Genomic DNA, 27,833 nt, shown 5'->3' with positions numbered 1-27,833 from the left:
ATTAATGTCTACAAAGAAAGTTGTAACTATCTGAAGAACCCCCATTTCTCTCGTTCCCGTCTGCCCCACGTCCATAACTCCGGAGGTGCATTTTCTAGGGTTTGGGAGGCAAACCAAAGTCCATGCAAATGCAGAAAGGACCCAGTGGGGGGAAGGTCATTATATATTGTCCCTGAGGGACGGCTAAAGGGAGGAGAGGTTGTCACCTCTGGCCCCGGACAGATCCTAGCTTTCATTTCCGTGGCATGTACCGAGTCCCTCATGTCTACTTCTGGTGTCCAGGGAGAGCAGACCACCAGGAATGTCCAGCCTTCCCCGGGACACTGAACGAGCATGTGCTGATGGGCCGAGTCTGGCCGATCTTCGCCCAGTCAGGAGGCGCTGCCCCCTTGGCTGACCTAAGACTGAGAAAAATTCCCTTCTAGTGAATATCCACCAAGAAGCCGCTTGAAGTGCTGCTTCTAGGCCTCCGGTGAGGGGCTCTCAGACACAATGCGATGGAAAAGCGGCTGGATTTGGGGTCAAGGGATACGAGTTGAAATGTCACCCCTGCCATGTGTGACCTGTGTGATCTTGATCATGTTTTTCCTCCTTTAAAAGGAGGTTGGATGGTCTCTGAGGGCCTTCTTCAAGCCCTGAAAGTGGTCAGAATTAGAGCTCAGTGAAAAATGGCAGTGAGATGATTCCCTTCTGTGTTTCTCTCAAGTCAAAGATTGTCCAGTGTCCCATTTTCTCGGGGACTGGGCTGGAAGCATTAAGTGCCCAGAGCACCCTGTAACATTTCGGGGTTTGTGGATTAAAACCTTAAAAAAAAGTAGTGGGGATTAAAAGCTCATTTTTCCTCTGGCTAACATGGAATTAAGCCTCTTTGAAATTCAGCCTGGTTGCTCCTCAGATGGCAGCTTTACAACTTGTTCCAGCTTGGCCCGGTCTCAGGCTTGGAGACTTGCAGTGATGGGGAACTCAGAACCTCGCACGGAAGCTTATCCACTTTTCTCTTTTGGGGATGGATGTCTAACTAAGCCTCTAAGATTGGCTCGCCAGACTGCTTTCCCACAAGTCCTTGCTGCTGCCTGAGCTCTGTTACTATGGTGACCTGCAGCTGGGGCAGTCTAGTTCTTTAGATGGTTGTGCTCACATCTCCTGACCTTCAATTTGCTTTTAAGGCTTTCTCTGGGTGTCTTGGAGAGGTTCAGACTCATCCCGTCTGTCTCAAACCCTCCTGCCGAAGGGATGCGATGACCTGCTCTCGATTTTCCTGGTTGGGATTTCAGCGAGTCAGAAAGCAGACATTCATAATTGGGATGGCTCCAGCCGCCTTTCCTCAGCTCCAAGACCTGGGGGAGGGGTATGCACCCCAGGTCACCCCAACACCAGTCATCCCGGCTCCTGTCCCATGTCAGTGGTCAGAGAGCAAGACTGGCCCGCCCCTATGCAGCCCCATCTCACTTAAATCCGATTCACACATGAGACATGCCCCATGACGGGTCTTTGAGAACAAAGGGTGAAGATTCTGCCACTGGATGGCCGAGAGCCTCCGCGGCACCTTGCATCTCCTCTCCATCCCCTGTGTCTGCATCTGCGGGGGTCAGAGGTGGCTGACCCCTCTTCCACAGGATCACACGTGGTTCACGCCGACAGATCACGTGGCGCTTCCAAGGGCACTGACATCCATTTACATGCTCAGGCTGAGCTCCTCCAAAGCCACTATGCCGCCAGATGAAGGCTTGGCTGGGAGACGCATCTCTCTCAGAAGCTGCCTGAGCTGTCCCCTTGGGGACCTCTCTTGGTGGCTCCCCAGGTGCTCCCTCGGCCCCCCCACCTGCCCTGTACAGAAAGCTGGCAGCCTCTGCAGCTGCATCCGTCCCTCCCTCTGGGCAGGAACCCTCTCCCCTCCTGCTTCCAAGCACGGTGCTCTCCAAGGTCCTTCCAGCTTTTGATCCTATATGACTTGGGCTCTCTGCCCTCCCCACATCTTCCACTGAGCCACAGGGAAGGGACCCAGCCTCCCCCAGCAGCCACCCTACCCCACGCTTGGGGTAGAACTTGGCGCTTCTATGACAAGACGCCCCTTTCCCAATGTCCTCGTGGCCTTCTCTGCACTTCGGAAGCCCTGGGCCTGAAGCAGATGCATGGGGCCGGGCCCCGGGCTGGCATCCATTTGGATCCGGCCCTTTCATCTCGCCTTCAGAAACATGGCAGCACCAGCCCGGGCCCGGGGGGAGCTCAAAGGGAAGCGAAGAACGACACATCCATCCCCGGCTCCAGGATCATCATCCCCCGAGTTCGTGTCTCAGGAAATGAGCATTTATTAAAGTTGGCAATAGAAAAAGATACAAAAGATCAGGGGGAGCAGAGCAGCGCAAAGGGGTGCAGCCTCGGTGGGCCAAAGGGCACAGGTCCATGAGATTATTACTGCCTGGGGCCAGCCGGCGGCTCGGACGGCGAGAGGGCAGGCCAAGATCAGCCCGCTGCTGTTCTCCCATCTGGCACAGGGGACCTGGGCTGGGAACACTGCTGGGGCTGGGGAGCGCACCCTGGCAGTGTCAGCCCGTGACGTGTGGGCCACGTCCTCGGACCCGCTGGTGCTCTCCACAGCTCTTGGGAGGGCTGCTTCTCCCTGCCTTTCCCAAGCGGGCCCATGGGCTCACTTACTTGTGACCTCCGTCCCTACACAGGGCCTGTGCACCTCCTCCAGAGGCCAGCCTCCATCTGGGCTCTGGCAGGATGAGCTAGGGCACTCATTTGGGGGGTCCCCTCAACATCGATGAGCAATCTTCAAGTTGGGGCGCACACGGCAGTTCAGATCCTAGTCCTGCTGCCGATGAGCTTGGGCCAAGTCAGACACCCACTCCTCATGTTCCTTCTCTTGTGAAAGGGATTCCAAGGTCCCTTTGCCCTGAATTCTGTGCTTCAAATGGCTTGGTGGCCAGCTCTATTGGTCAGCATAAATGGAGAGAGCAATCGGGGAGAACATGGGAATAAAGGAAGAGTGTGGGGGGGACCCCAGTGGTTCCCCCAGGATTGCCTCCTCACAGGGAATGCAGGCCCCACTCACACAGATAACTTGCCACAACAACTCAGATCTGGTTTTATAAAAACCATCCGTGAACAACACGGCTACTTTGTGAACTCTGGGGGTCTTCGAACAGCTGGCTCTAATCCCTCCGATGACCCAGGGCTCGGGCCAGGGAGCAGGGGGACACCTGGCTCTCTCCCAAGGGGCTCCGTGGCCTGGCCTCTAACTTAAATCCCTGCTTGAGCTGAGACTCCAAGTGGGCAGAGCCTCTTCCCTCTCCTGCTCTCTTTGGCCAGGTCCCAGTTTGGTCTGGGGAGGGCTAAAGGTCGCCCGCCTTGCCAGACATCATCTAAGCTTGAATTAAGAGGGGCTCGGTCTAACCTGTCGGCCCCCCGAAGAGCCAGCAAGCTCTGGCCGGCAGCTGATGGAGATGGAGTGGCTTCTAGATGGGCTCATTCAGGAGCAAAGTGGAACGCACTTCTTTCAGAACCACAGACCACAGAAGGACCAGGCTGCAGAGGGACCGGGCCACAGAGGGACCGGGCCACAGAGGGGCCAGGCCCAGTCTGTGGGATGGGACCCTTTTGTTTTAGGCTCCAGAAGGCCCTCCTCAGGAGCAAGCTGGACACTGGCCTGCCTAGTGCAGGACAGGGGGAGCGTGGGAAAACCTTCACTGAAGGCCAGAGTCCCACTTTTCCTGCCTTAAGGGAGCAGGGAATGGCCAGCCCACCCTCTGGGGGACTTGTGGGGCCGATGGGGCATCTCCACAGAGTCCAGAATAGGGAAGGTTGTGGGTGTGAGGGAACTCGGGCCTTGGCAGAGGGGCAGGGGAAGAACGCCCTTTTCTGGGAGCCAGACCGGCCCGTGCTCTAGGCAGGACAATCACTTCTTGGGAGGAAATGACTCTTTAGCCAAGGCAAGCCAGGCTGTCTGGAGATTTTTAACGGGGTGTCTGTTTCTAAGAGACAGATCAAAAACCCAAATGGGAGGAAGCGCTGAAAAGCGTCCTGACAAGGTTGGCAGTCGCCACCTCCATATCCCACCGCCTCTTTTGTGCTCCATTTGGTGTAGGCGCGGGGCCCACCGGAGACCCCGCGGGCGCGGATGTTCTTTTGGCCCTTGGGTGGCCGCAGAGAAGTCTGTAACGGTTCACAGACCAAATTCTCAGGCAAACCTCGCTGGTTAAACGTTGCTGACCCGAGTCTCGACGGAGGAGATCATGGTCGGAGTGGTGGGTCTCGTCAGTGACCGATCCCGCCTGACGTAGCGCGGTTTCCGGACTGAAACAGAGCAGAACGTGGGGTTCATACTCGGGTCGATCCCCCTGGCGGCTCCCACGCCTGAGACGTTGGGAGGAGCAGGAAGGAAAGGCTTAGGGAGGGGAGACAGGCAGGGATTGAGGAAGGGGTGAAGGAGGTTACGAGAGAAGAAAGGAGAGAAAAGGGGAAGAGAAGGGAGGAAGGTAAGAAGAGAAAAGAGGACAAAGGGGGAAGGAGAAGAGGGAGACGGGCAGAAAGGGAGACTGGCCGGGCCGCAGAGATCTCAGGCCTAGAGAACGCTGTGGGGCCGGTCCCTTCCTGCAGCTTTCCCCGAGGCTCAGGTCTGCAGAGCACCCAGTTCCTGGAGGATCTACCCTAGGCCCACGACCCTGCTGGGGTTATGGCGTTAAGAGAGCTCCCCTGGGCTGCAGGGTAAACGAGGCAGTCTCAGGTCCCTGCCGCCACTGCAGGGTTTTAACAGACCTGGAGAAGAGTCTCTTGGCTTTCCAGCCCAGCCCAGGCTGCTCCCTGACCTGACCCCGTGTTCCCACAGAAGGCGCCCAGGCCCAGGCTAGACATGCCCCCCATCCCGTCTGACCAGAGTGCCTCGGGGGGTAGGACACTGTCCGTCAGGGGCCACGGCCGCTCCCTCCACCTTTCTATTGCCAGCTCCAGGGCTGGTACCTGGCACAGAGCAGGGCCCCAGTAGCCTTTGCTGAGCCAGACTGAATGAGCCACTGGTCCCTGACTCCTCCCGGTTGGTTGGGACAGGAGCAGCACCCAGCAGGGCGGCCCCTGATCCAAGGGCTTTGGTCCCACCTCTCATGGGGCCAGAAATGAGGCTATACCTCCCCCACCCCCCTGGGGGAAGAAAAGCCTTTGTGTTTGGCAACAAAGCTTGAGCAAGGGCGGAGGGCAAGCTCCCTGGGGGCAGGCGTGACTGAAACGAGCGAAGATTTCCTGGTGATGAGGGACCAGACTCAACTTAGTGGCCTCCCTTTACAGATGGGGAAACTGAGGCACATTCCAGGAAAGGGATCAGGTCAGAAGCCCAGAACCTGGGGCTGAGGCAGTGTCTAAACCTGAGTGTGTCCCAGACCCTGTCCCAGACTCCAAGCTGGGAGCCGTGACCCCTGTAAACGGCCCTTCCCGTGTTCTCGAGCGTGTATAGGGACAAGGGATTGGACATAAAAGGCCTACTGTGGAAATCAGGCTTACCTGAAGAATTTGGAGGTGGAATCATGGCAGCCTGTGGGAGGGAAGAGCAGAAAGTGGGCCCATCATCCTCGCAACAGCCCCGGCCCCGGGAGAACCCGGCTAAAAGAGGAGGGGGTCCCTTGGGGGGTATTCTGGGGCTGAGGGGGTGTATTACTCACAGTTTCTCCGGGCTGTAGGACAGAGGCTAAGAAGAAAAGAAAAGACACCATTACATAGAGACAGGAAGTGGAGGGAGGCCGGACCCCAAGGCCAGCATTCTGGTTCCCGCCAGCCTGGGTGGTCTCTGAGCACCCCAAGGATCCCAATTCAGGCCCCAGAGCTCTACCCCCCTCCCCATCTGCATGACCTTGGACAAGCTCCTTCCCTCTGGGCTGCAACTCCTTGTGGGTAAAAGGAAGGAGCTGGACTGACCCTTGCCATCCCGGCCAAGCGGCACCAAGGGCCCATAGCTGACTCAGCTGGGCCCACAGCAAGATCCGCCTCCTGCCTCAATCTCCTGAGCTCTCAGGGAGGTGCCAAGGCCAGAGCCGCCACTCTCTTGTCCCCAGGTGCTTGTGACCTAAGGCCAGAGCCCCGACGCCCCTCTGAAGCCCCCAGGCCTGCTGTTCTGCCGGGCCCTGCGCCCAGGGACTGACTTTAAAGCAGAGAGAAGGGGCCACCGAGACACTTTCTGATTTATCCAACATGGGAACAACCCAGAGCATCCAAAGACACGAGCCATGGTCTATGCTCCCCCAGCTCGGGGAAATCCGGTTTTCTTTGCCTCCAACCAGCCGTGCTTCCCAGGCAGCTCACCAGGACAAAGGGTGCTGCAAAATCAGGGATCGGCCCGGGGGCTCCAGCGAGGTCGCCATCCCTGCGGGCTCCCACAGTCAATCTTCCCCTTCCCCTCCTTGGGGGCTGCCAAGCTGGAGCCCATCTGGTCTCCCTCCCCCTGCCGCCTCCGACGGGACGAGCGGGCACAGGTGGGCACTGCCAGGAGTGGCCCTTGGCACTCTGCCGAGCCAGGTGGGCAAAGGGCCCCATGCTACAGCCACCCTGTTGCCAATGGGAAGGGAGGCTTCCAAGAGGAAGGTAAAGTCTAGACCGGTGCCCTGTGAGCTGCACAAAGGGTCCTCTGGCATAGGAGGGTCACGGAGGGGAAGAGCAAGGCACAGGCTTGGTGCCCTGGCAGCGGATCCTATCCTGGCATGGGCCATCATGGTCTTAGTGCCAGCTTCAGGACCTCCAGCAGTAAAGGGACCCAAGAGGTCAGCAAGCCCAGCCCCCTCACAACAGTGAGGAAAAGGAGCATGGGCAGCTGGTCCAAGGGCACAGGACTATTGCCCAAGGCCGGCCATCCCCCAGGCCATCCGAGCAGCACCGCAGACTCCAGGCTGGCCCCCCTCAGAGTGGTGCTTCAGGGCTCAGAGAGAGCACGTCCCCCCACAAAGAAGTGCCTGCCGTCCTGGCCCCATACCCCCACTAAGCTTCAGAACAACTTGGAAAACTGCTGGACACCCAAAAGGGGAGAGGAGCTAGGGGAACCCCCCGGGGGAGGAAGCCTTTCTAGGGCCGGTGGCCAGGCGGGGATGGAGTGCTGGGAGTGGTGCTGGGGGTGGGGCTGGCAGAATGCCCCTGGAAGGGCCTTCATCGGGCCCTGTCCCCCTGGCAACGTGTCCCTGACCTGTTGGGGAGACCTCAGGCCAAACGTCCTGCCCCGTGCCCTCAATGCTCGACCCGCCTTCCCCCAACACAGGGCTCTGCTAAAGCCGGATCCGTTTCTGTTCATGACAGGGTGGGGTTTGCTGCGTTCTGCATCCATGCTCCTGGCCCCGGCACTCGAGGAGCTCCTCTGTCATCATGCCAGCCTTCCTCCCCCTCCCCTCTGGGGCGGCCCTCACTCAGGACTAGACCCCCTCGGGCAGATGCTCTGCTCAGAGCCCCTGAGAGTCGGGGCAGGGTCCTCTTCCCCAGGACACCTCTGAGAGGCAGCACCATGGAGTGCAGGGGCCCAGCTGGTCCTGGACCACCCAGCTCCACTGCAGGGGGATCCAAGCTGCCCCCAAACCCTGGTGTCTGGCCCCCCCCTCCAGCCTTGGTTTGGGTCAGAAGAATGTTTTCTAGCAGGGAGCTCTCCAGAAGTGTACCCAGAGCAAAGGCCAAGCCAAAGCCCCCCAGGCCCAGGCCAGCACAGCCCGCCCAGAGCAGGCCCCCCGGAACCGGGACAACCCAGAAGGCACCTCCTGGTGGGAGAGGAGGCCCAGGGCTGCACCCAGCGGCGCACAAAGGGGCGACACACAAGGGGACTGGGAGATACCTTTGTTCCTTCTGTAGAAGAAATGGGGGAGCTTACTGGAGCGTTTGAAGTAGAAGAACAAGGCGATGGAGAGAATGAGGCAGGAGCTAATGAAGAAGGTGCCCAAGAAGAGGGAGACGGCCACCTGGGGGCCCCCTGCAAGCAAAGGACATGGGTGGTTACGGGGGAAGGCACGGCCGGGCCTCTGGGTGCCTCCCCGCCTCTGTGCTTCCCTCTGTCAAGTGGCCAGAGTACCAGCTGGAGGTCAGAAAGCCCGGGGGCCCCTGTGGGCCGGCTGTGCCCCCCAGGGCCTGCAGGAGTCAGTGCTGAAGGAGGAGAGGCCCGTCCTCCCCCCAAGAGGTTCTTCTAGTGCAGAGATGGGGCAAGGGGGGAGGCATGAGCAGAGCCCTGTGCTCACTACCTGGGCAGCCTGACTCAATGAGAAGTGGCTGGTGGAGGGTAAGGATAAGAGAGACAGAGACACAGAGAGAGAGAGAGATAGAGACAGAGAGAGAGAGAGACAGAGACAAGAGACAGAGAGACAGAGAGGCAGAGATAGAAGATAGAAGACAGAGATAGGAAGAGAGAAAGACAGATAGAAAAAGAGAAGAGAGAAGAGAGAGAGAGGGGAGGGAAGGAGAGGGAGAGAGAGAGAGAGGAGGAGAGGGAAAGGTGTTCAATCTTTAACTAGTGACTAGTCAAACAGAAAAATCCTGGCAGGTCTGAGGAGGGTTCCAGAAAGTTAACGGCACTATCAGGAAATGATGGGCATGTGCCCATTCTGTGCCTGCCTGGGGGGCGAGTCTCTAAGCGCCGATGGAATCACGTGCCAAGGCTCAGGTTATTTTTAGAGGCTGGGGAAACGACAAAATCCCAGCGAGAGCAGCAATGTGCCTGGGCTCGGCTCTCTGCCATCCATGGGAGCCGACTCCCCCCGCCGGCTGTGGGGGCCCCCCGCGTTTTCTGTTCCCGGCTCCCTGTGACTGGGCAGCAGCGGCGGATGGCAGCTGGCGCTGCCGGGATATCTGCAGCCCGGCTTTTTTTTAACCACACACTTCTTGGCCCCAGGCCTGCCTGTTCCCGGGCCTCTGCCGGGCCGGCCCTGGGGGCACTCGGTTGAAGGCCGGTGCCTCTGGCCCAGGGTGGGGGGAAGGAGACCAGCAGGGCTGCCGCCGGGCCCACCCCACCCCTCCAGGAGCTACAGGTGCGGAGGAGACCCGGCCTTCCCCACACTGAACCCAGGGCTCCCCCACGCCCGCACTGCAAGGAGGACAGGCTGGGAGGCTGCTGGAACCCAGACCGGAAGACCAGAGCCGGGTTTTGGGTCTCTGCCTGTGACGGACGCCCCGTCTGGGCCGGTGTCCGGGCCTTGGGGCCGAGAAGATGGGAGGCGCCAGCAGGGCTGCCGTGGGCAGCAGAGCTGGACCCCGAAGCCGGGACCCTCCGGGCTGTGTCTGGGGGACAGCATGGGGTGGGGCCAGTCACAGGGCGGGGCCACCGGCCGATGATCCCGTGGGATTAAGGGACCGTCAGGATGGGAAGCACAACAACGGCTCTGGGGAGCAGCCTGCCCTGGCCAGACAGTCGGGGGCGCCGCCCACTTTCCTCGGTGCTCCCGGCAAGCGTGCCCCCGTGGAAGTCTCTCTTTTTTAGGGGAACCTTCTGGGGAGGAGAGCAACTCTGAACCTCGAGGGGCTTCTCCTCGCGGTCCCTGGGGGAACATCGCCCCTAAAACACCAGCACAGCCGGGCTTGCAGGGGATGAGCCGTTAGTGAAGGGGACTCCAACGGCTTCCACGGAAACGGGAGGATCTGCTTCAACTAACTAGTCATTTCACAGACGGAGGGCAAAGCCACGGAGGCAGAAGAGCTGGCAACAGGTTAATGGGGGGAGTCGGGGAGGGAAGGGCCCGGCCCAGGGCATCTGCCTCAGGACGGGTCAAAAACCAGGCCTTCCACTCCCGGAATCGGTCTCTCCCTCCTCTCCCCCCCCAAACCGAGGCCTGGGCTGTCAGGAACCGCCCCAGGCTGGCCCGGCCCCAGCTCGCCAGGGAGCCCCACTCCATGCACCGGCCCAGGCCCCCTGGGCGTCCGTGGCAGGCTCCGGGATGGGGAGGGGGCTCCTCTGCCAGGCTCAGCGATGACTTACCCAGGTTCTGCAGAAGGGGCGTCACCGTGGTTCTGTAGGACGTGAAGTTGATTTCTTTGTTGCCAACTAAGGGTGGGAAAAAACCCTGGTCAGCGGGCCCTGGCCTGGCGTGGTGAGCTGGGGAAGGCTGAGGTAAGGGGCCGGGGGCATTCTGGGGGCTCAGGGGGTCCCGGGGAGTTGGCTTCTTTAAGGAAGCCCGAGGCTGGGCGGGATGGACGTCCTGCAGGAGGGGGAGCCAGAGCCCAGGAGGGCCCACAAGGACTTCCAACCATAAGGTTGGAAGGTAAGAAGGCAAGGTCCGTGACCACCCTCTGCTGGCCAGTGTGAGAACTGCAGCCCAGAGACCGGGGGGAGGGTCTCCCCCCCTCCTCCGCTCCAGCAGAGCTCCACATCTTGGGGCCGGGGTCGAGGCAATGGGGGCGACTGGTCTGGGGGCGGGGCGGTGACCTCGGGACCCACTGAGGGAAAGGCCCCCCGCAGTCCCTCACAACAGAACTAAACCCCCCACGTGGGGGGTGGGGGCAGAAGCCATGGGGAAGAGACTCACGGCTTCTGCACTCCACCACGTAGGCCCCGGTCACGGCCAGGGTCTCATTCCTGCACCGCACGCAGCTGCTGCTCCCATCCTCGTTCCAGCGCCGGTAGCAGCCTGCGCAGGGGGAGGAGGAAGGTAAGGAGGGGGCCGGGGGACCCCCATGCCCTTGGGGAGGGGGGGTCTGCAGTCTCCTCTTAATTAGCTTTCACATGGTCTCATGTCAAAGGGAGGGGGCGGCCCCCTGGGGGGAGGGGGAGTCAGGGCCAGCCAGGCCCCCCCACTTCTCAGAGGCTAATCTGGCCCAACTTCAGCCTGGGAGACCAAAGCATCCGGGAGGCGGAGCTCCAACCGCAGGTGGTGGTTCTCTGGACCAAACTCGGTCCAGATTCCACACCCTCCCAGGCCCCAAGCCCTGTGCTTCCTCCTCCCATCCCCCCAAGCTCTCCCTCCCTGACGGATTCTCAGAGGGTCTGGGAATGGGGCATCCTGGCAGCTGGGTCCGGTCCTGTCTGCTTCCTCCCCGCCCTGGGCCCCGGGGAGCTCCCTGCCCACTGGAGGCCGTCCTCGGCCGGGTGCCGCTGGGGAAGGGGCTGCCGGCTGCTTGGACTCCCCCACTTGTGCTCATCTTTTTCCCGGCCTCTTGTTTCCCTGACTGCGCCTTTTGCTCCGGAGACCTCGGGGCCCAACCCACCCACCAAACCCACAGTCCTGCCTGTGAGGTCCTAAGAGCTGGAAAGTTTGCCAAGACTTTCCATGATCTCATTTGCGCGGAGCCACAGGTAGGATTAAGTATTTTATAGAGGAGGAGGCCGGCCCTCAGCGGGGTCAGGCAGGGATGGTCCCACAGCTAACCAGAAATGGCAGCGGGCAGACTGGGACCGACTCCACCCCGAGGACGCCCGCCGCCTGGACCCTCCACAGCCCGTCACCTCCTGCCTCTGCCCCAGCTGCGCCTGATCACGTCCGCTCCAACGGCAGCATCTGAAATCCTTCACTTGGCCCCAAAACCTGCCTCCGGCTGCTTTTCATCCTTTCTCAGTTACAAGCTGTGATCCCTTTGGATCACAGACTCTTTGAAGCAGGGCCCATGGCCTCTACCCGCTGGCTCCCTCAGAGACAGGACAATGCCCTGCATGGGGCCCCGGAAAAGCTGGCCGCTAATGAGCGCTCCGAGCCAGCGCGGATGGGGAAACAGGGGCCTCACGCTTATTTCTGGAAGGAAAGCAGCCCCCCTGCACTCTCCCTGCTTAAATCACACCTGACATTTCACCTCAACACAAACTGGCCCCTTCTAAAGGCCAGGCCCGTCTCTAGGGGCCGCTTCAAAGCGCACCTAGAGGCTGTGTGGGACCGAAGCCCCCCTGTCCCGGGGTCTGGGGCTGCAGCTATTCACACTGACCAACAGATGGGCCTCCTGGGGCTATCAGGGGCACAGAACTCCGGCTGTCCAGCCGGGCGTCTCAGCCCGCCTCAAGGGCACAGGCTGGGGGATGCTTGAGGTGACATGGACCCTCCACCAGCTTTCCCCACAGGCCTGCCCTCCTCCCCCCCCACCACACCTTGGCTCTCGGGCTCCGTGAGGGGGCTGCCCATTGCTTTAGGCATAAGATGCACACGATCTGAGTCAGACATTACCCTGTCTGTTCCCAGAGCTGTGAGGGGCTCTTTGGCCAGGACCCTTCTCCAGCTCTGTGACTTAAACCTGCTCTCAGAGCCCAGCTCAACTCAAGTTTCTTCCCAACTTGGGGCCTCCAAGGCCCTTCTATAGGCTGATGGACAGCCCGGGGCCCTTGGAGGGTCCTGTGGGATGGGGGAGGGGGGAAGCTGCCTGGCAGTCTGTCCTCCGATGGCCAGCTCCAAGAGCAGCATGGGAAAGCAGGGGCTGGGGGGAGGGGACATCTTAAGGTGGGGCCAATCCCCCTTAGCCACTGCCTTGGAAAGCAGATGGCCGCAGTGCCCCGAGCCTTGTTGTGGGGGCCCTGGCGGTCCGAGCTTGGCTTTACCTGAAGCGCACTGGTCTGTGCCCGGGCAGCTGACGTTGACGTCCATCACGTCCGTGCAGCACTCGAGCGGGGGAACCTAAAGGGGCAGAAAGTCTCGTCAGCCCCTGTCTCTGCTCGCACTCCGGCTGCCCTGGCTGAGAGGGAGCACAAAGAGCAAGTGCAGAGGGGTAAGGGGGTCCCGGGTGACCCACTGGGCATCATAAGGGTAAGGGGAGCCCCGGGCAATTCACTGGGCATCAGAACGATAATTCAGTTTCTATCTTTCTGAGCTGTTGGCGTGAGGACGCACCCGCAACACTGACTACAAGACGTCCTCTTTCCCCAAACTCATCCCCCAGAAGCCTGCCCAAGTGGAGGGCGCACTCCCAAGGAGCTGATGGCCCCCCGAGGCTGCTCCCAGGGAAGAAAAAGAACCTTCCTCCCCAAGATTCTAAAAGGGGGGCAGCACTGGCCACCAAGTGCCCTAGGATGTATTTCCCATCACGGGGCTGAAATCCCAATGAAAATGTGAAGAGGCAGAGTCCCAAGGCCAGAGCCCTTCTAGGATGACTACTGTGGGAGCTGTGGCCGGGGGAACGTCCTCAGGAGTTCCCTCTGTAGTCCACAGCTACCTTCTGACCCCTACCAAGGGTCACTCCAAAAGCACATCAATGGCCGGCCGAGGAGCTGCCACCCGGGACCCTGTTTGCTCCTCGTGCCCTTGGGGGTCGGTTTCAGCGTCAGCCCGGCAGAGCCAAGCCCTGTCTGAGCAGTCACAGCTTCCTCGGGGCCGGAACGTGCCGTGAGTCTGGCCCAGAGACCTAACTTTTATGAATCATTTACTTACCAAACTGAGGCTTTTAAAAGAAACTCCTGCAAGTGCAGATGTCACCTTTCAGCCTCTAACGGGCTCAGAGGAAAACCACTGGCCTTTTTCTCAGAGATGTCAAGGGCCACAAGCAAACATGACTGAAGTCAGACATTAAGTGATTACACCCATTTAAGCAGGTAGAGAAAAAGCGAGGCCCCGGACCGCCGGACAAGGGTGGTCGGGGCTTGGGTCTCTCCCCAGGTCGCCCCCCCTCGTTCCCTGGAGAGATGGGGGCTCTGGCCACGGCTGTTACAGCAGGAAGAGGCACAAAACAATGTGTGAGGCGTGAAGCCCCAGGAAGGTGGTTCAGGGTGGTCCTCACAAACTGAGAGTCCAGGCTCAGGGGGCCACAGTGATGGCCTGCCTTCTAAAGGCCCAACACATTAAAAACAGACAACTCCTGTTAAAGCAGGACGGGACCTCTGAATTCCTGGCTTACAAAGGGGGAAGACTGAAGACTTGCCCTAGAGAACTCAGGAAAGCGAATGGCTGTAGGTCTAGTCAGGGTCTGTGGGCTCCATGTGGGTTTTCTAAAGAGCCCCTGCCTGAAATCCGCCGTGGCTGATGCCGCCTCCTTTGGGGAGGCCTTTGTTCACAAGGAGAGACTAGATCCATGTCCGGGGCCGCCGACAGCGCGCCCCCTGCCCCACTGACTTCCCAAGGGGGCCCGGCTCTACTGCTCATAGGCACTCTGCCCGTTTATAGCAAAACGATGGAACCACCTAATGGGGGACTGAGGGGAATGACTGACGGTCAGGGAAGGGAAAGGGCCCCTGGGGCCGGGCCGGGACAGGCAGGTGCAGAGGCCTTGGGATGGACAGCACAGGCCCCACACCAGCCACACGCTGGGAAAACTCCAGCTGCGGGACAGAGAAACCAAGGGAGAGCGGCTGGCCGGGGAGCCCGGCCCGATCAGTGCTCTCTGAAGTGGGTGGTGGACGGTCAAGGTCAAGTCTCTGAAACTCAGAAATGGGTGGAAAGGCCAGCTGCAATTACAAGGGCCCCCGCCAGCCTCCTTAGCGATTAAAAGCCCAGACAAAGCACCGCACAGAACCTAACTTAAACTAGTCCCGACTTACCCAAGGCAGGTCTGGCAGTGCCTCCAGATGGGGTTGAGCTCCCAGGGTGGGGGGAAGCCCTCCCGCCCGCTGCCTGCCTGGGAAAGCTTCGGCCAGGACCCTCTCAGGCAGCGCTCGGCTGGGGGCCGCCGGGGCTGCCCGAACACCCACGGCAGCTGCAGGTTTGAGAGCTGGTTCTACAACTCTGTGAGGTCGGGCCTCTTCCTGTTCCTCAGGACGCACTCCTCGGCAGGAAGCCTCATCCCCTTTCTGGGTGTGGGAGGGACCTCCTGGCAGGGAGAGCCTCCGAGAGGAGGGTCTGGCTGCTACAGCAGAGGAAAGGAGGCCTGCTGGATGGGAGGGAGCAGGAGCCAGCTCCGGGCTGTGCCCTCTCCCTCTGCGGCCCTGGGGGCTCCATCGAGCTGGCTGCAAAACTTCTCATTTGGGGGAGAGGTCCCAGCTCCTCTGGGAAAAGCCTCTGGCCGATGGCAGGAAGGCCGGGGGCCTGCCCGGGACTCTGGGACACCTATGGCCCCTTCTCTGGGCTTGCTGACCACTGCAGCCCAAGGCAGCAGCAGGATGGCCCAGGGCACCACCAAAGCGGACTGGCTCAAACCCCAGCAGATCCAGGGCCTCGGCCCACCCTTCCCCAGCACCTTCCCAAGGTTCTCTGGGCCAGCCGAGGAGCACAAGCCTTACCTTCTCTAGGGGAGAGGTTGAAGACATTCAGAAGCCTGGCCCAGCTGCTGTGGAGGCTGGCTTCCTGGCAATGCAAGGCCGTGGTTGCTAGGCAACGAGGAACCTTATCAGTCCCGGGCTCCCGGAGTGCCAGGCCCGGACCAGGCCACCCCCAGCATCTATAATCAAAGTGGATCCGGTCTCAGCCAAAGCCCCCCACCCAGCCCGAGAGGGAGCCTGGGACCACCAGGGGCCGAAGTCTCAGGGTCCAAGCCCACCCTGGGGCGTGCCTGGCCCCCTCCCTGATAACATGGCTCTATCTGAGTCTTCACTGACCAGCGCCACAGCGACCGTGGCCCCCCCAGCTAGCCCTCAGCTCCCCAGCCCGGGGGGAGGACCCCCACCTGCAGCTTCAAAAGCACTTCTAAAGCTCCAACTCTGCGCCAGACCCTGGATGCTCAGGGAGCTTACGGTCTAATGAAGGCATCAAGGAACAAGACCTAGGCAGGAAAATGGAAATTAAAGGGAGAAAGGGGCAGAGGAGGGAGAGCTCAGGAACGGGGGAGTATCAGCCACAGAGAATGCCTGGATTCAGGACATGGAGGCTGGAAGAGGGCCTGTCGGGCAGTGGGGTGAAAGGTTAGAAGCCGGGGGCAAGGCTGAGGGCTCCCTCAGAGCCCTCAACAACAGAGAATTTTGTATCTGATCCTGGAGGCAAGAGGGAGCCACCGGAGTTTATTGAGTGAGGGGGCCTCTGCCCTTTAGGAAAACCCGTTTGATGGCTAGAGGACAGAGAGGAGTGGGGAGAGCCACAGCAGCTACCGCCACAGTTGGCCATGGGTGACGAGGAGGGTCTGCCCCAGGGTGGAAAAAAGTACCCCAGCTGCTGGGGCTTCCCACAGCTTTGCTGGCCCAGCCTCTGGGAGCCCAGGATCTCCTCTAGGGGATGAGGGTCACGGGGAACAGCCCCAGAAGTAGCGACTCGGTGGGTTTCCCAGGACTCTTGCAGGCCCTCACAGGTAAAGGGCACGCCGGCTCGAGGACGTGTGGGCCTTTGTCTGGGGCTGCCAAAGGGCGCCGACCAGCCTGAGATCAGTGGGTGTAGAAGGACGGGGGCCTGACTCACCCGGAAAGGTGAATGGGCTGCTCTGGCAACCCCCTGGGTGGGCCGGCCCCTGCCAAGGGGCCTCTTGTTAGTAAGGATTCTGGGCCATTAGCTGATCCAGAGCCTAGATGGGTGAATGGTGACTTCAAAGGTCCAGAGGAAGAACACATAGGCGTCCCCTTGGAAGGCAACAAGCATTAATGAGGCACTTTTATGATCACCGTCCTGGGAGTCACCTCACTGTCTCCCTTTTATAGCTGGGGAAACTGAGGCAGACTTGCCTTGAAAGACTGGCCCAACCAGTAAGTGTCTGAGGATGGCTCTGCCCATTCCAGCTTCTGAGGACTAAAATTCTGCAGGGCAAGGAAGGCCTGAAAGAAGGGGCAACTGCAAGGAGGGGATTCTAAGGAGGTAAAGAAAAGCAATTCAGAGGCGAAAAAATGGGAGCAGTCTGAAGAGACCAAGATGGCTGCCAGGTGAACGCCAGGGCGCTGGCAGAGTCCCCTAGAAATTGGGCCAGACTCAGAATGATGGTGGGGGAGGGAAGGCTAGATGGGTGGGCTTCCGCTTCTGCTCTGTGACCCAGAAAGAGAAGAACTTTGGCCTGGAAGCCCCCTGCCACTCTCCTGCAGGTAGAGTATAAGCCCCCTGGGGGCAGGGACCCTCTGGCTTGCATGTATTCGTGTTTCCTTCCCCCCCCCCCCCCCACACACACACTTAGCAAGCATTTAATAAATGGTTCTTCATCCACAAGGGCTGATCCTTCCTGGAAGGACACAAAAAGCGACTTACAAAAGCGCTTACAAAAGCGATGACCAAAGAAAGAGCGGAGCCGGTCCAATGATCATTTGGTTTTTTCCTCCCAAAGAGACTGACTCCTAGGTGGGACAAAAGTGGGTTGAGACTCAAGTGAAGAAGGGAGATGGCGAGAGCCCCTGGCTGTCCCGGGGAATTCAGGTCACTTGGTCTGGATGAACGACATTTTCAAGTATTAAAAACAAAACAAAAGAGCGGCAGACACATCTGCTGACCTGGGAGCTCGGAAAGAGGCCGGCTGGGGAAAAAGGAGGGTTGTGCCAATTTTTGAAATCGGGACAGAAACAAACTGCGTCTTCAAATTATAGGCCGGGGAACCTGACTTCAATTCCTGGGGAAATTTCAGAAGTCATTATAAAGCTGGTTAATGGACACCTGGCCAAGGAGGTCATGATTACAGAGAAAGCAGAACTACGTGCAGGGCAGGGGTGGCCTTCCCTCACTGGGAAGTCCCGGATGTCAATAAGGTTGCTCCAGACTCTAGAGAAGCATTTGCTAATGAATCTCCTCTCAATCTTATGGAGACAATAAGATAAGATGGACTGGAAACTGGTTCCATGACTGAACTTGAAAGAGTAGTAGTTAATAGTTCCATGTTCTCTCACTGACAAGTCCCGGATAGCAATAAGGTTGCTCCAGACTTTAGAGAAGCATTTGCTAACGAATCTCCTAATAGTTTTATGGAGAGTCTGGGGAGAGGTAGGTGAGACAAGGTTCAAAGACTGAACTTGAAAGAGCAGCGGTTAAGGGTTCTGTGTTAACCCGGCAGGAAGTCTCCAGTGGAGCGATTCAGGGATCTGGGGGAGATAGAGGTAGAGAGCAATCGGTCTTAAAAAAGCTCGGGGGGTCGAGTAGATTACTAGCTCAACAGGAGACAGAAGCAGGATGGGGCTACCAGGAAACCTAATGGGATCCGGGGCTGCATCGAGAGAGAGAACAGCTCCCAGGAATAACGGGGGGTGGGCCTTCCTGACTGTCCTGGCTAGATTTTGACCGGCTACCATGATTCGAGAAGAAAACTGACAAACGGGACAGCGTCCAGAGAACAAAGACGGTGGGGGCCGCTGGGCACACTGAGGCCAGAAAGAGAAGGCTCAGGATGGCTGTGAGAGCAGTCCCCCAGATATCCGGAAAGCTGCCATGTAGAAGCTGGGCTCTACCTGTCCCCAGGAGCAGAGAAGCCCAAGGCCACAGATGCGGGTTACAGAGCTTAGACGATAGGAAGCATCCCAAGAACTGGGGCTGTTCCACAGAGGAAGGGGACCACATGGCAACCATGGGATAGCAAAGGTTCCTTTCCGGGTGTGGAGGCCAAGGCCTTTGCCAGTTGCCATTCGGGGAGTGCCTTTTGCTCAGCTCATCCCCACAGCTGACCCTCTGCTCTTCTAAGACCTGAACTCATTGGCTGCCACCTTCCCGCCTGGGGTCAAGGGCAGAGGAAAAGGCAGCAGAACCCGGGGGACAAGTCTCACCCCTGCGTGTAACCTGTGAGCTTGGGCAAACCATTGAATCTCCCTGGGACTCTGTTTCTATAAAATGAAGTCGTTAGAAATGAGGCTCTCTGAGGTCTAAAAGGGGAGATCCCGCCTCTGCTGCGGGCTGAATTGTGGATTCTAACTCTCCTGGTGGGTCCCGTTACATCTGGCCAGCCTGGCCCAGGTTGTCTCACAGGTGGCCTGTGCCCTCACCCTCGTCTACCTCGAGCTCTGTCTTCCAATCCACACTAGCTCCATTATGGAGGCTGCTTTCCCTGGGACTCGCTTCCCTGGCTCCTGCTCCCTTGGATGTCATCTCTCCTTAGACTAGAGGCTCCAAGGGCAAGTCTGCTTTATATGTATATTCTCAGTGGTTAGCACAGAGACTGGCACCAAGTCAGTGCTTTTAATACCATCCCTCTCCCTCCCTCCCTTCACATAAATCTTGTGATTGTCTCCATATTCTTCACCACAATCTATCCCCTGAATCCGGTAACTTTTCATTTTGGAAACCAGTCAGTCAACAAGTATTTATTAAGCACCTACTGCTGTGCCAGGTTCTGTGCTAAATGTTGAAAAATACAAACAGTGGCAAAAGTAGTTTGGGAATATGCTGGATTTCTTTTCTGAGCTTGCAAAACGCTGAACTAAACAGCATGGGAATACGACTAATATAATATAAAATATAATATAACCCACTTTCCTGACGAAATATGAAGGCACAGAAAATGCGTTGGGAGGGGTCTAGCTTCACATCCTGTTCTGGATTCATTGGACAGGTTGGGCGGGCATGGGCAGCCCCTACCGTATGTGTTGTCAGGTTCAGATGAGCTAGTATATGAAGTACTTTGGGGTAATAATCCTTAAAGCATAATATAAATGTGATGTTTTGTAGGCTTTAATTGAGTCCCGAGGAGATGGGCCTCAGATGTATAATAAAAATAATTATAGCAAACCATTAAGTAGTATTGTGAGGATTGCCAAGTACTTCGGTTCTATTATTGGCCCTATTTCACACAGGGGTTAAGTGACTTTCCCAGGATCACACAGCTAGCAGAGAGCTGAGTCAGGTGTTCTAGTCTCCAAATCCAGGCCTCTATCCATTTTATCCATGGCTGCCTTCCCAGAATGCAGATGTTATAAAGAAGAAAGTGATTTGCATCTGAGCCCAGAGGCCCTGGATCCAAACACTGGCTCTTCTTCTCCCTCCAGCAAGACTCTGAACAAGTCCCTCCTTGTCAGGGCTTCCCATTCCCTGTCTGATAAAATGAGGGTAGGGGTGGAAGATAGGATTTTTAAGGTCTTTTGCCCCAGAGTTGGAGTCAGGAATATGTTTCTAAGTTCAAACCTGGATTCAGACACTTCCCAGCTGGGTGATTCTGGGCAAGTCAGTTAACCCTGCTTGCCTCAGTTTCTTCATGTGTAAAATGAGATAGAGAAGGAAAAGGTATCTGGGCCCAAACCCTCCAAATGGGTTATAAGCCTCAGAAAAGACTATGTGACAACGGAATTCCAGCTCATTCAGAGCTGGATGGAGATTTCTCCACCTATAATCCTGTTGGGGAAAAGCAAACAGCCCAGAAGTAAGAGTGGGAGAATGCTCAAAGCTTCCTTTGGGGAGGCTGGGCAGTGCCTAACCTATCTGGGGCCTTTCTTCCTCAGTGGACTCCCCCCAAGATTTATCAGCCCAAGCAGGGAGGGCATTTTACAAACTAGCCTCTGGAACGGATTCTCATGACAAAGAGCCTAGTCTCCACGGCTGCTCGCAAGCCTTTGCCTCCCAGACTCCTTTCTGTCAGCAACTTCCTGGCTTCGGGAGGCTCCCAGAGTCCTTTATTCCCGGGCTGACGGGACAGCTCCAAGGTCCCCAGGGAGCTAAGCCAGCTTATCGACTCGAGATTTTCATTAGCAGCGCATGCGAGGCTGCCGTTTCCAGAACACACCAGCTCATGTGAACAAAGGTTTGGTGAATTCAGAACATCCATAAACATTTGCAGCTGGACCATCAAAGGCATTTGCGCGTTTTGTGCTGATTAACAGACACCAAATCTCTAGATTGAAGATGGTCTTACTGAAATATAAAGGAAGAGGCTCATTGCGGGGCCAAATCTATTCACTCAACAAATATCTGCTGAAAGCCTGACACAGAAAAGGGCCTCTGGCAGGCACTGTGGAGAATACAATAACAGGCAGCACTTCATATACAGTGCTTGGAGGCTTATATCTCATTTGGTTTGCAGAACCACCTTGTGAATTTTATAAATAATCAAACTGTAGCTGAGAAGTTAGGGTGGCTGGATGGTTCACTGATTAGAGCCCTGGCTCCCAGTCACAAAGATCCGAGTGAGTTCAAATCCGGCCCAAGACACTTCCTAGCCATGTGATCCTGAGCAAGTCAGTTCACTTTATGTGCCTCAGTTTCCTCATCTATAAAATGAGATGAAGAAGGGGACGGCCAACCACCGCAATCCCAAATGGGGGCCTGGGGGGCTGGTCATAGTGGGGGAATGGCCCTTTGTGATAATGACAGGCTGTAGTTCAGAGTGCCAAACACGTAATCGGAAGGCCGGCTACATATCTCACCACTGCTATCTGCTCTGTGGGAGACTGTGGGCGAGATTCCCTCAGGTCACCCTCTAAGACTCATCTCCCAAGTTGGCTGTGATTGGAGCGGGGTTCCCATGCCGAAGAAGCCACGACTCCGTGACTCACAGCTGTGTCGGGGGGACAGCTCACTACTTCTGCCTTGGAAGCTCCGCGGAGACAAATTTGGGTCTAGAAGATCCGATTCTGAGCTAGTGCCGAGCTCCCCCCGCAATATGGGCTCAATGTTTGCTGACTGGCTGATTTCTCGGGAAGGAAACCATTTTTGTTAGAAGAGATGATTCTCTTTAGGGAACTATTGCTTTAAAGTCTCTAAGAATGTTACAGAGTATTGATGGGTGTGTTTTGGGGGGTCGTGGGGGGAGGAGAAGAGTCAGATTAACCAAACTCCTACCAAAACTGGGTTCCAAGTCAGAAAAGAACATTGAATTTTCCCCCAAATGTCCCCATTCTTCAGGCCTGTCTAAAGAAGGTTTTTGGTCCCACCTTTGCCAGTCTTTGGCAAGGGGTCAGAAATCCCTGACTTTAGATGTGAGGTCACGGCTCTAATGGCTAAGCTGCCATCGCCTCGTCTGCTTCTCCATTCTGTTCCTAAGAATTGATCTTTCTCCGTCTCTCCAGAGAACCCGGGGAGTTTCTATTTTTGGTCTGAATCAGCAATGGGAAGACTGACTGCGGCGAGCGCTTTAACGCTCTGAGAGCGCCAAACAGGGGCGAGCCACGGAGCTCTCCTGACACCGGTTGTCAGCTCCGGGCTGATGTGGGTCCATTTCACAGCAGGAGAAAAGCAGTCAAACGGGGGGAGGGGAGGGAGAAGGGGGCATAAAAGGCCAGCTCATTATTTGCCAGGAAATCACAAACACCTGCCTTCCAAATGAAAACCGCCACCCAATGTTTTGATAAAAAATAAAGGCTGAAAGCCATCGGCCTAGATGTCAGCCCACGTTCTGGCCCGTCAGAAGAGAATTTAATTACATGATGCCGTTGATTTCCTGAGCGGGGTGAATTAATCGCTCACAAAAGGTGAGCAGACAACCTTGGGTACTTAAGCCCCGGCTTCTGCCGAGGGATACAAGGTCGTGCCAGGCGGCGAGAAGCGAGATCCCCGATGCTCCCCAGCCAAAGAGCGCAAGCTCTTGAAAATTCTGAGCAGCAGCACCAGGCGCCATGGCAGTCTGGAAGTTAATTACACGGTTCTGACATATCAGAGCGAACAAGAGAGGAATGATGAGCAGGAGGGGCCGGGAGGGGGGAGTCTTTTCAGGAGGAACGGCTCCGGGGGCCCCTGGGGAAAGTCGGGGGCTCCATAAATCAGAGAAGGACAAACGGCGACTGGCAGGGGGCGTTGGAGTCTCAGTGGGACGATGGAGGGGTTTGAGAAGCAGGAGATCTGCTGCAGAATCAGGAGAGCGATCTCCAGGGTGACAGCTATGGGAGCTCTGTAATTAGCATGAACAAATCTGGGGGGAAGCTCTCTCCTTCTCTCCCCTCAGTGTGGGGGAGAGCGAGGGACAGTCTGTCCGACACAGTCAATGTCTTTGTTAATTCTGCTGAACTACCTTTTTTTCCCTCCTTTAAAAAAAAATGATTTTGTTACAAGGAAAAATTCACTGCCAGGGGGAGAAGGGCAGGACAGAGAAGGAGAAGTGATTTATCAAGAGGCACCAACGCCTGATAAAACTCCTCGACCCACATTCTGGAAAGCTAACCCTGCTCTCGGCTGAAGGAGAAATTAGCCTTTGGGACGGCCCAGCTCCTTCGGTCTTTCGGCCTTGGGCTGAGGAGCTCACTTTCCCACAATGCCCATCATCAGCACGACTCTCCCGGTTTCCAAAGGGCTCAGCACATTCTTCCCGAGGAGGGAATGAGCATTTAGGAAGGCCTCTGTGGCTCTGGCACCGTGCTAAGCTCTTTGCCAATATGACCTGATCCTCACGACAACCCTGGACCATACTGTTTTCATCCCAACTTTACAGTGGAGGAAAATGAGGCAGAGTGAAGTGACTTGAACAGGATCATCCAGCTAGTCAGTGTCTGAGGCTGCATTTGAACTCGGGGGCTCCTGAGCCCACGTCTGGGCCCCTATCCTCTGGGCAAATACGACAGAGAGAGCTTGATTTCCAGCTGAGGAAACTGAGGCTGAGAAGGGACTATCCCAGGATCGCACAGCTTCTCTGACAGAATCAAGTGCTTTGGCAGCTTTGCCACAGAGCCTGGCACCATGCCAACATTTCTCGTTACCAATTGGGGTGAAATCCAAACTCTGTGGCGACTGGCAAGGCTGGCACCTGGTGCCGTCAACTCCTATCTTAGGAATGTTAGCAGGGCCACTGAAGGGGAAAAATGTCCTCCGGTTCTCAGCCCAGCAGGAGGGGAGGGGGCTGCTGCAGCCAGGGGAGATCCCTACTCGCTGCCCCTCCCTCCCAAGGACTCAAGCTCCATGTGCTTGTCCGGTTGTTTCAGTCCTGCCTCTTGACTCCACACTGGATATTGGAGGGCTTGGCCATTTCCTGCTTCAGCTCATCTGACAGATGAGGAAACTAAGGGAGACAGGATGAAGTGACTGACCCAGGGTCACACAGCTAAGAGGTGTCTGAAGGGGGATCCAAACTCGGGACCTGTCTCTTGTCCCCTGGGCCACCTACGTGCCCAGCTTCAGATCTTACCCACTGAAGCAGTGATTACAGATTTCCTGTCAGAGTGAGGACATGCTCCTTGCAATTCAGGCTTTCCAAGTAAACACTGAATATTTCATAGCCGGAAATAAGTCATAAAATACTTCACAGGAGAAAGATCCTTTCTCCTTGATGATCCCCTTGGGTTTTTACAGCAAATAGGCCTAATGAGGGCTCAGGGGAAGTTCAGGGAAGTTCAGTGAGCATTTATTAACCCCCTACTAAGAGCACTGTCTGGTGCTGGGGAGAGACTGGAGCCGAGGCTCTCATGGGGGAAATAAGACCCTGCCCCTCCACTCCCTGCCCAAAGTAGCAAGCTGAAGCACGAGGGTTCCCATCTAACTGTGCAAAAGATGCACTGGGAGGCAGAGAGACCAGAGAGGCGGGGACAGAGCCAGAACTGGATGAGAGCAGAGGGAAGGGAGGGGCGGCAGCATAAGAGATAAGGGGGGTGGGGTAAACGGCACCCAACCTGGCAAAAACAATCTTATATTCTAGCCACCCCTTTATTCATCCAAGTCAGGGGTGGGGAACGTCTGGCCCAAGGACCATACCAGGCCCACAAAATCATTTACTAAGGCAATGGGAGCTGGAAGCTGAGTACGACTTCTCACTGAGTTCTTTAAGTTGATAATTTTGTATGGTCTGAGAATGATGTTATAAATATCCAAATGGTCCTTGGCCGAAAAAAGGTTCCCTGCCCGATCTAAATGAAGGCCTACATGAAGAGAAGTTTAACCCTTCGGGGACAACTGGTGGCCGAAGGCATCCAAGGACATCGGTCTAGGGCTTTAAGAGTGCCCTTTGCTTCGGATGAAAAGGTCCAGAGCCCTTTCTTCTAGGGGGCGAGATCTGCTGAGAGCCGAGAATCCAGCTCAGCCGGTCTCAGGCCATTTGAACTTCTGTTAATGATCATGACTGAAATTTATAGAGCAAGGTTGAAAGTTTGCAAAGCTACACATAAATATATCTGAATATTATACTTGTCCTATCTCTATCCATCCCTTTCTTTCTTTCCTCCTTCCTTTCTTCCTTCCATCCTTTCATTTGACCATCACAACACTCAGTAGGAGCTGCACATATCATCAATCTCATCGCACAGACTAGGAAACTGAGGCCCAGAGAAATGACCTAGCAAGAGTCAGAACCAGGAAGACTCGAATTCAAATCTTGTCTCAGATACCTAATAGTTCCATGACTCTGGTTAAATCCTTCAAATCTGTTGAACCTCGGTTTCCTCATCATGGCTACATCAAGAGTATTCCTCCTGGGGTTCATGGAGATTTGGGGGAGTGGGAAAAACACCAACCCTACATCACTAAGCTTGGGTTTCCTTTGTAATCCCTAAAGATTTTATTTTCTGCATTGAAGAACAGGATTCTGAGAAAGAGCCAGGCTTAAGGTCAGGGATTCTGGACCTACTGGTCTGACAGCCTGTAATCCAAGGCCCTGATATTCTTACAGCTTAGAAAGAGCCTCCGGTGGGCAGCCCTTTGAGGACTGCGTTTGGGCAGTGGGTAAAGGAGAGGGGAAGGGTCCTTCTGGGTGGAAAGGAGAAGAGGAAGCTGGGGAACGCCACTTTCTTCCTGAACTAGACACCCCATCTTCCCCTCCATCCCCTGACCTGGGCAGCGTGCATTTCCTTCTCACCTTTGCTCAGAATCCTTAGCTTACCTGGAAACCTGCCCATCCCACCAGCCAGTCTGGTAGGGAGCGCTCTCCATCTCCTTCTCTCTCCCCTCGTCTGTGTCTTTCTTTCTCCCTTCATCTCTCTGTCTCTCCTCCCTTTTCCTCTGTGTTTCTTTGGTATGTCTGGGGGCCTTCGAGGCCCCCTTTGGTTTGGGTCTTAGTACCTTGGCACTTTGATCTAACTCGGTGTCTTGTACATTCTGGGCATCTAATAAGAGTCTGTTGACTTGAGCTGAAAGAAGGAAAGTGGCTTCTTTCTGAGGGGCAGCTGGAGAATGTGCCAGAGGACAGGCAGAGGAGCCTACTCTGGGGTCACCCTGCGGGGCAAACAGAGCTGAAACACAGGGAGGCGTAGTAGCGGCAGCAGCTGCTGCTGAAAGGCCGATTTGTGTCAGCCTCTCCTCTGCAGCTCTGAGGCCCATCACAGCCAGGTGGGAGGACACCCAAGGCTATTCAAGCCTCGCCCACATCAGAGAATTCTGGGGCAGACAAGGCCTTTTTGATAGCATCTAAGGGAAGGACTTCCAACTCCAAGTAGCAGGAAGCTCACCAACTGTACATGCATTTGCTTCTCGACTTTGACCTTCCTTCTCAGGGTGACCCTGGGAAATTAACCTCCCTGGGCTATTAAACCATGGTGGTTAAACCAGATTACCTCTATGGTTACCCTTTCGGGTTCTAAATGGAGGTTTGCTGTTCAGTTGCTTTCTTTTGGATTACTTTGTGCCTGGTGACCTCATTTGGAGTTTTCTTAGAATCTCCTTCCCCACCTCACTTTACAGATTGAGGAAACTGAGTCAAACAGGATAAAGTGACTAGCCCAGGATCATACAACTAGTAAGCTTCTGAGGCTGCCTTTAAACTCAGGATTCATACCCAGCTTTCAACCTCCACCAGCTGCTCCTGGTTTTGCCCTGAGGAAGCAGAAACCAAAGCTGGTCCTAGTCCACAGCCCAGTCAGTGAAATATTTGGTAACAGTTCTCACGGGGCCGGCACTTAAGAGCGCAAAGGATCTCAGAGGCCATTTAGTCCAACTTCCTAATTTTACAAATGAGGAAACTGAGGTTTAAGGGAGTTAAGTGGCAATCCTTGGGTTATCCGAGCACTCAAAGTGCTGTCTCCTCTCCAGGGTAAGGAATAAACTAACTGCTCCAAAGGGTCCCGGGTATCTCAGTTGTGATGGCAACTACGGCCGAACTCCTAGAGGCAGTTTTTGCCTTTCTCTGTGCCCCCAAAGCTTAGCGCGGAGCCCGGCACACAGTCGGTGCTTAAGAAATGCTTAATGATAAACAGGGGGAGGAGAAGAGGGAGGAGAAAAAGGATGAAAAAAATCAGAGGATCCTAGACGTTGAAAAGTTGGAGGGCTCTTAGAAGTTATGAGTGCAATTCTCTCAATTTGTGGATGATCCCCGGGAAGTGAACGGAGTTTTCCCAGGAGTCAAGATTTAGGGAAGGGAAACTGACGGAGGCTGTACAGGAGGAGGGAAGAGGGTGGGCCGGGGGCAGCATGTGAAAGGGGACAAGGAGCAGATTCCAAGTGCGGAAGGGATCGTGAGGGCAGCTGCGCGGGAAGGTGGGGAGATAGGCAAAGAAGGGGAAGGGGAAAGGAGAGAGGAGAGGAAGGGAGGGGGATGGAGAAAGCAGAGGGGGGAGAGGAAGGGGCAAAGGAAGGGGAGAAAGGGGAAGTGAGGGAGAGGACAGGGGAGGAGAGAAAAGGGAGAAGAAAGGTGGGGGGAGAGGGGTGGGGGTGGGGTTCAGGGAGGGCATAGGGGCAGGAAATGAGGGAAGGGAGGGGAAGGGGGCGAGGGAGTGGATGGGGCAAAAGGTGGGGCAGAGGCGGAGGGGAAAGGACGAGGCGAGGGAAGAGGGAAGGGACGGAGAAAGAGGAAGAGGCTGAGTGGGGGGTGAAGGGATGGAGAATGGGGGATGGGTAAGACCCTTCCCCCCCTAGCCCGCACAACCTGCAGGGACAGCTCCCGCACCCGCTCCTGCCTCCCCGCCCCGGGTGCGTTTTCTTCACTCACCAGCCCCGCCGCCTCCTCCGTCTCGGATGCCTCCGCCCGCGGGCAGGTTCTTCTTCGTGCCCCCCGCCCTTGGCTCCGCGTCCCCGCCGCCCCTTGGGACTTGTAGTCCCACTCCCGCCAAACCGACGCACGACTGGGGAACGCAACGCCAGATCTAACTACATCTCCCAAGGGTCCCCGCGCCTCCTTGGGGATCCTCCCTCCCAAGTAAGACAGGTCCGTTGTTGCCTTCGGGACGCGGACGTTCGGGAGGCGTTGCGAGGCACACGATGGTGACGCCGGGAATTGTAATTCTTTCATCCCCTAGACCCGTACGGATCGGCCTGGTGCGCGGGAAGGCGGACTACGATTCCCGGCAAGCGTCGCACGACGGCCATGTTTGGCGTTGCTAGGAGATA

General features: G+C 56.6%; 1 protein-coding gene across 3 annotated transcripts; it reads right to left on the bottom strand.

Annotated features, from left to right (window-relative positions):
• Positions 1 to 1,904: 1,904 nt before the first annotated feature.
• Positions 1,905 to 27,833, bottom strand: C3H1orf159 (chromosome 3 C1orf159 homolog). Of its 3 annotated transcripts, XM_031963079.1 has the most exons (10): positions 27,436 to 27,833; positions 15,451 to 15,546; positions 15,068 to 15,225; positions 12,461 to 12,536; positions 10,470 to 10,571; positions 9,923 to 9,988; positions 7,796 to 7,930; positions 5,655 to 5,680; positions 5,497 to 5,527; positions 1,905 to 4,299 (listed from the first exon to the last, which is right to left on the bottom strand). In XM_031963079.1, exons 3-10 carry the CDS (start codon positions 15,092 to 15,094, stop codon positions 4,202 to 4,204), a joined length of 561 nt encoding a protein of 186 aa, XP_031818939.1. In that variant the 5' UTR covers positions 15,095 to 15,225; positions 15,451 to 15,546; positions 27,436 to 27,833; the 3' UTR covers positions 1,905 to 4,201. The 3 variants fall into 3 exon arrangements, with proteins under 3 accessions (XP_031818939.1, XP_031818938.1, XP_031818940.1); XM_031963078.1 differs by lacking the exon at positions 15,451 to 15,546; XM_031963080.1 differs by lacking the exon at positions 27,436 to 27,833 and having other exon boundaries at positions 15,451 to 16,624.

Source organism: Sarcophilus harrisii, chromosome 3 (genome assembly GCF_902635505.1).
Source record: "Sarcophilus harrisii chromosome 3, mSarHar1.11, whole genome shotgun sequence".
In the NCBI taxonomy this organism is placed as follows: domain Eukaryota; kingdom Metazoa; phylum Chordata; class Mammalia; order Dasyuromorphia; family Dasyuridae; genus Sarcophilus; species Sarcophilus harrisii.
This window is presented reverse-complemented; position numbering and strand designations above follow the sequence as displayed.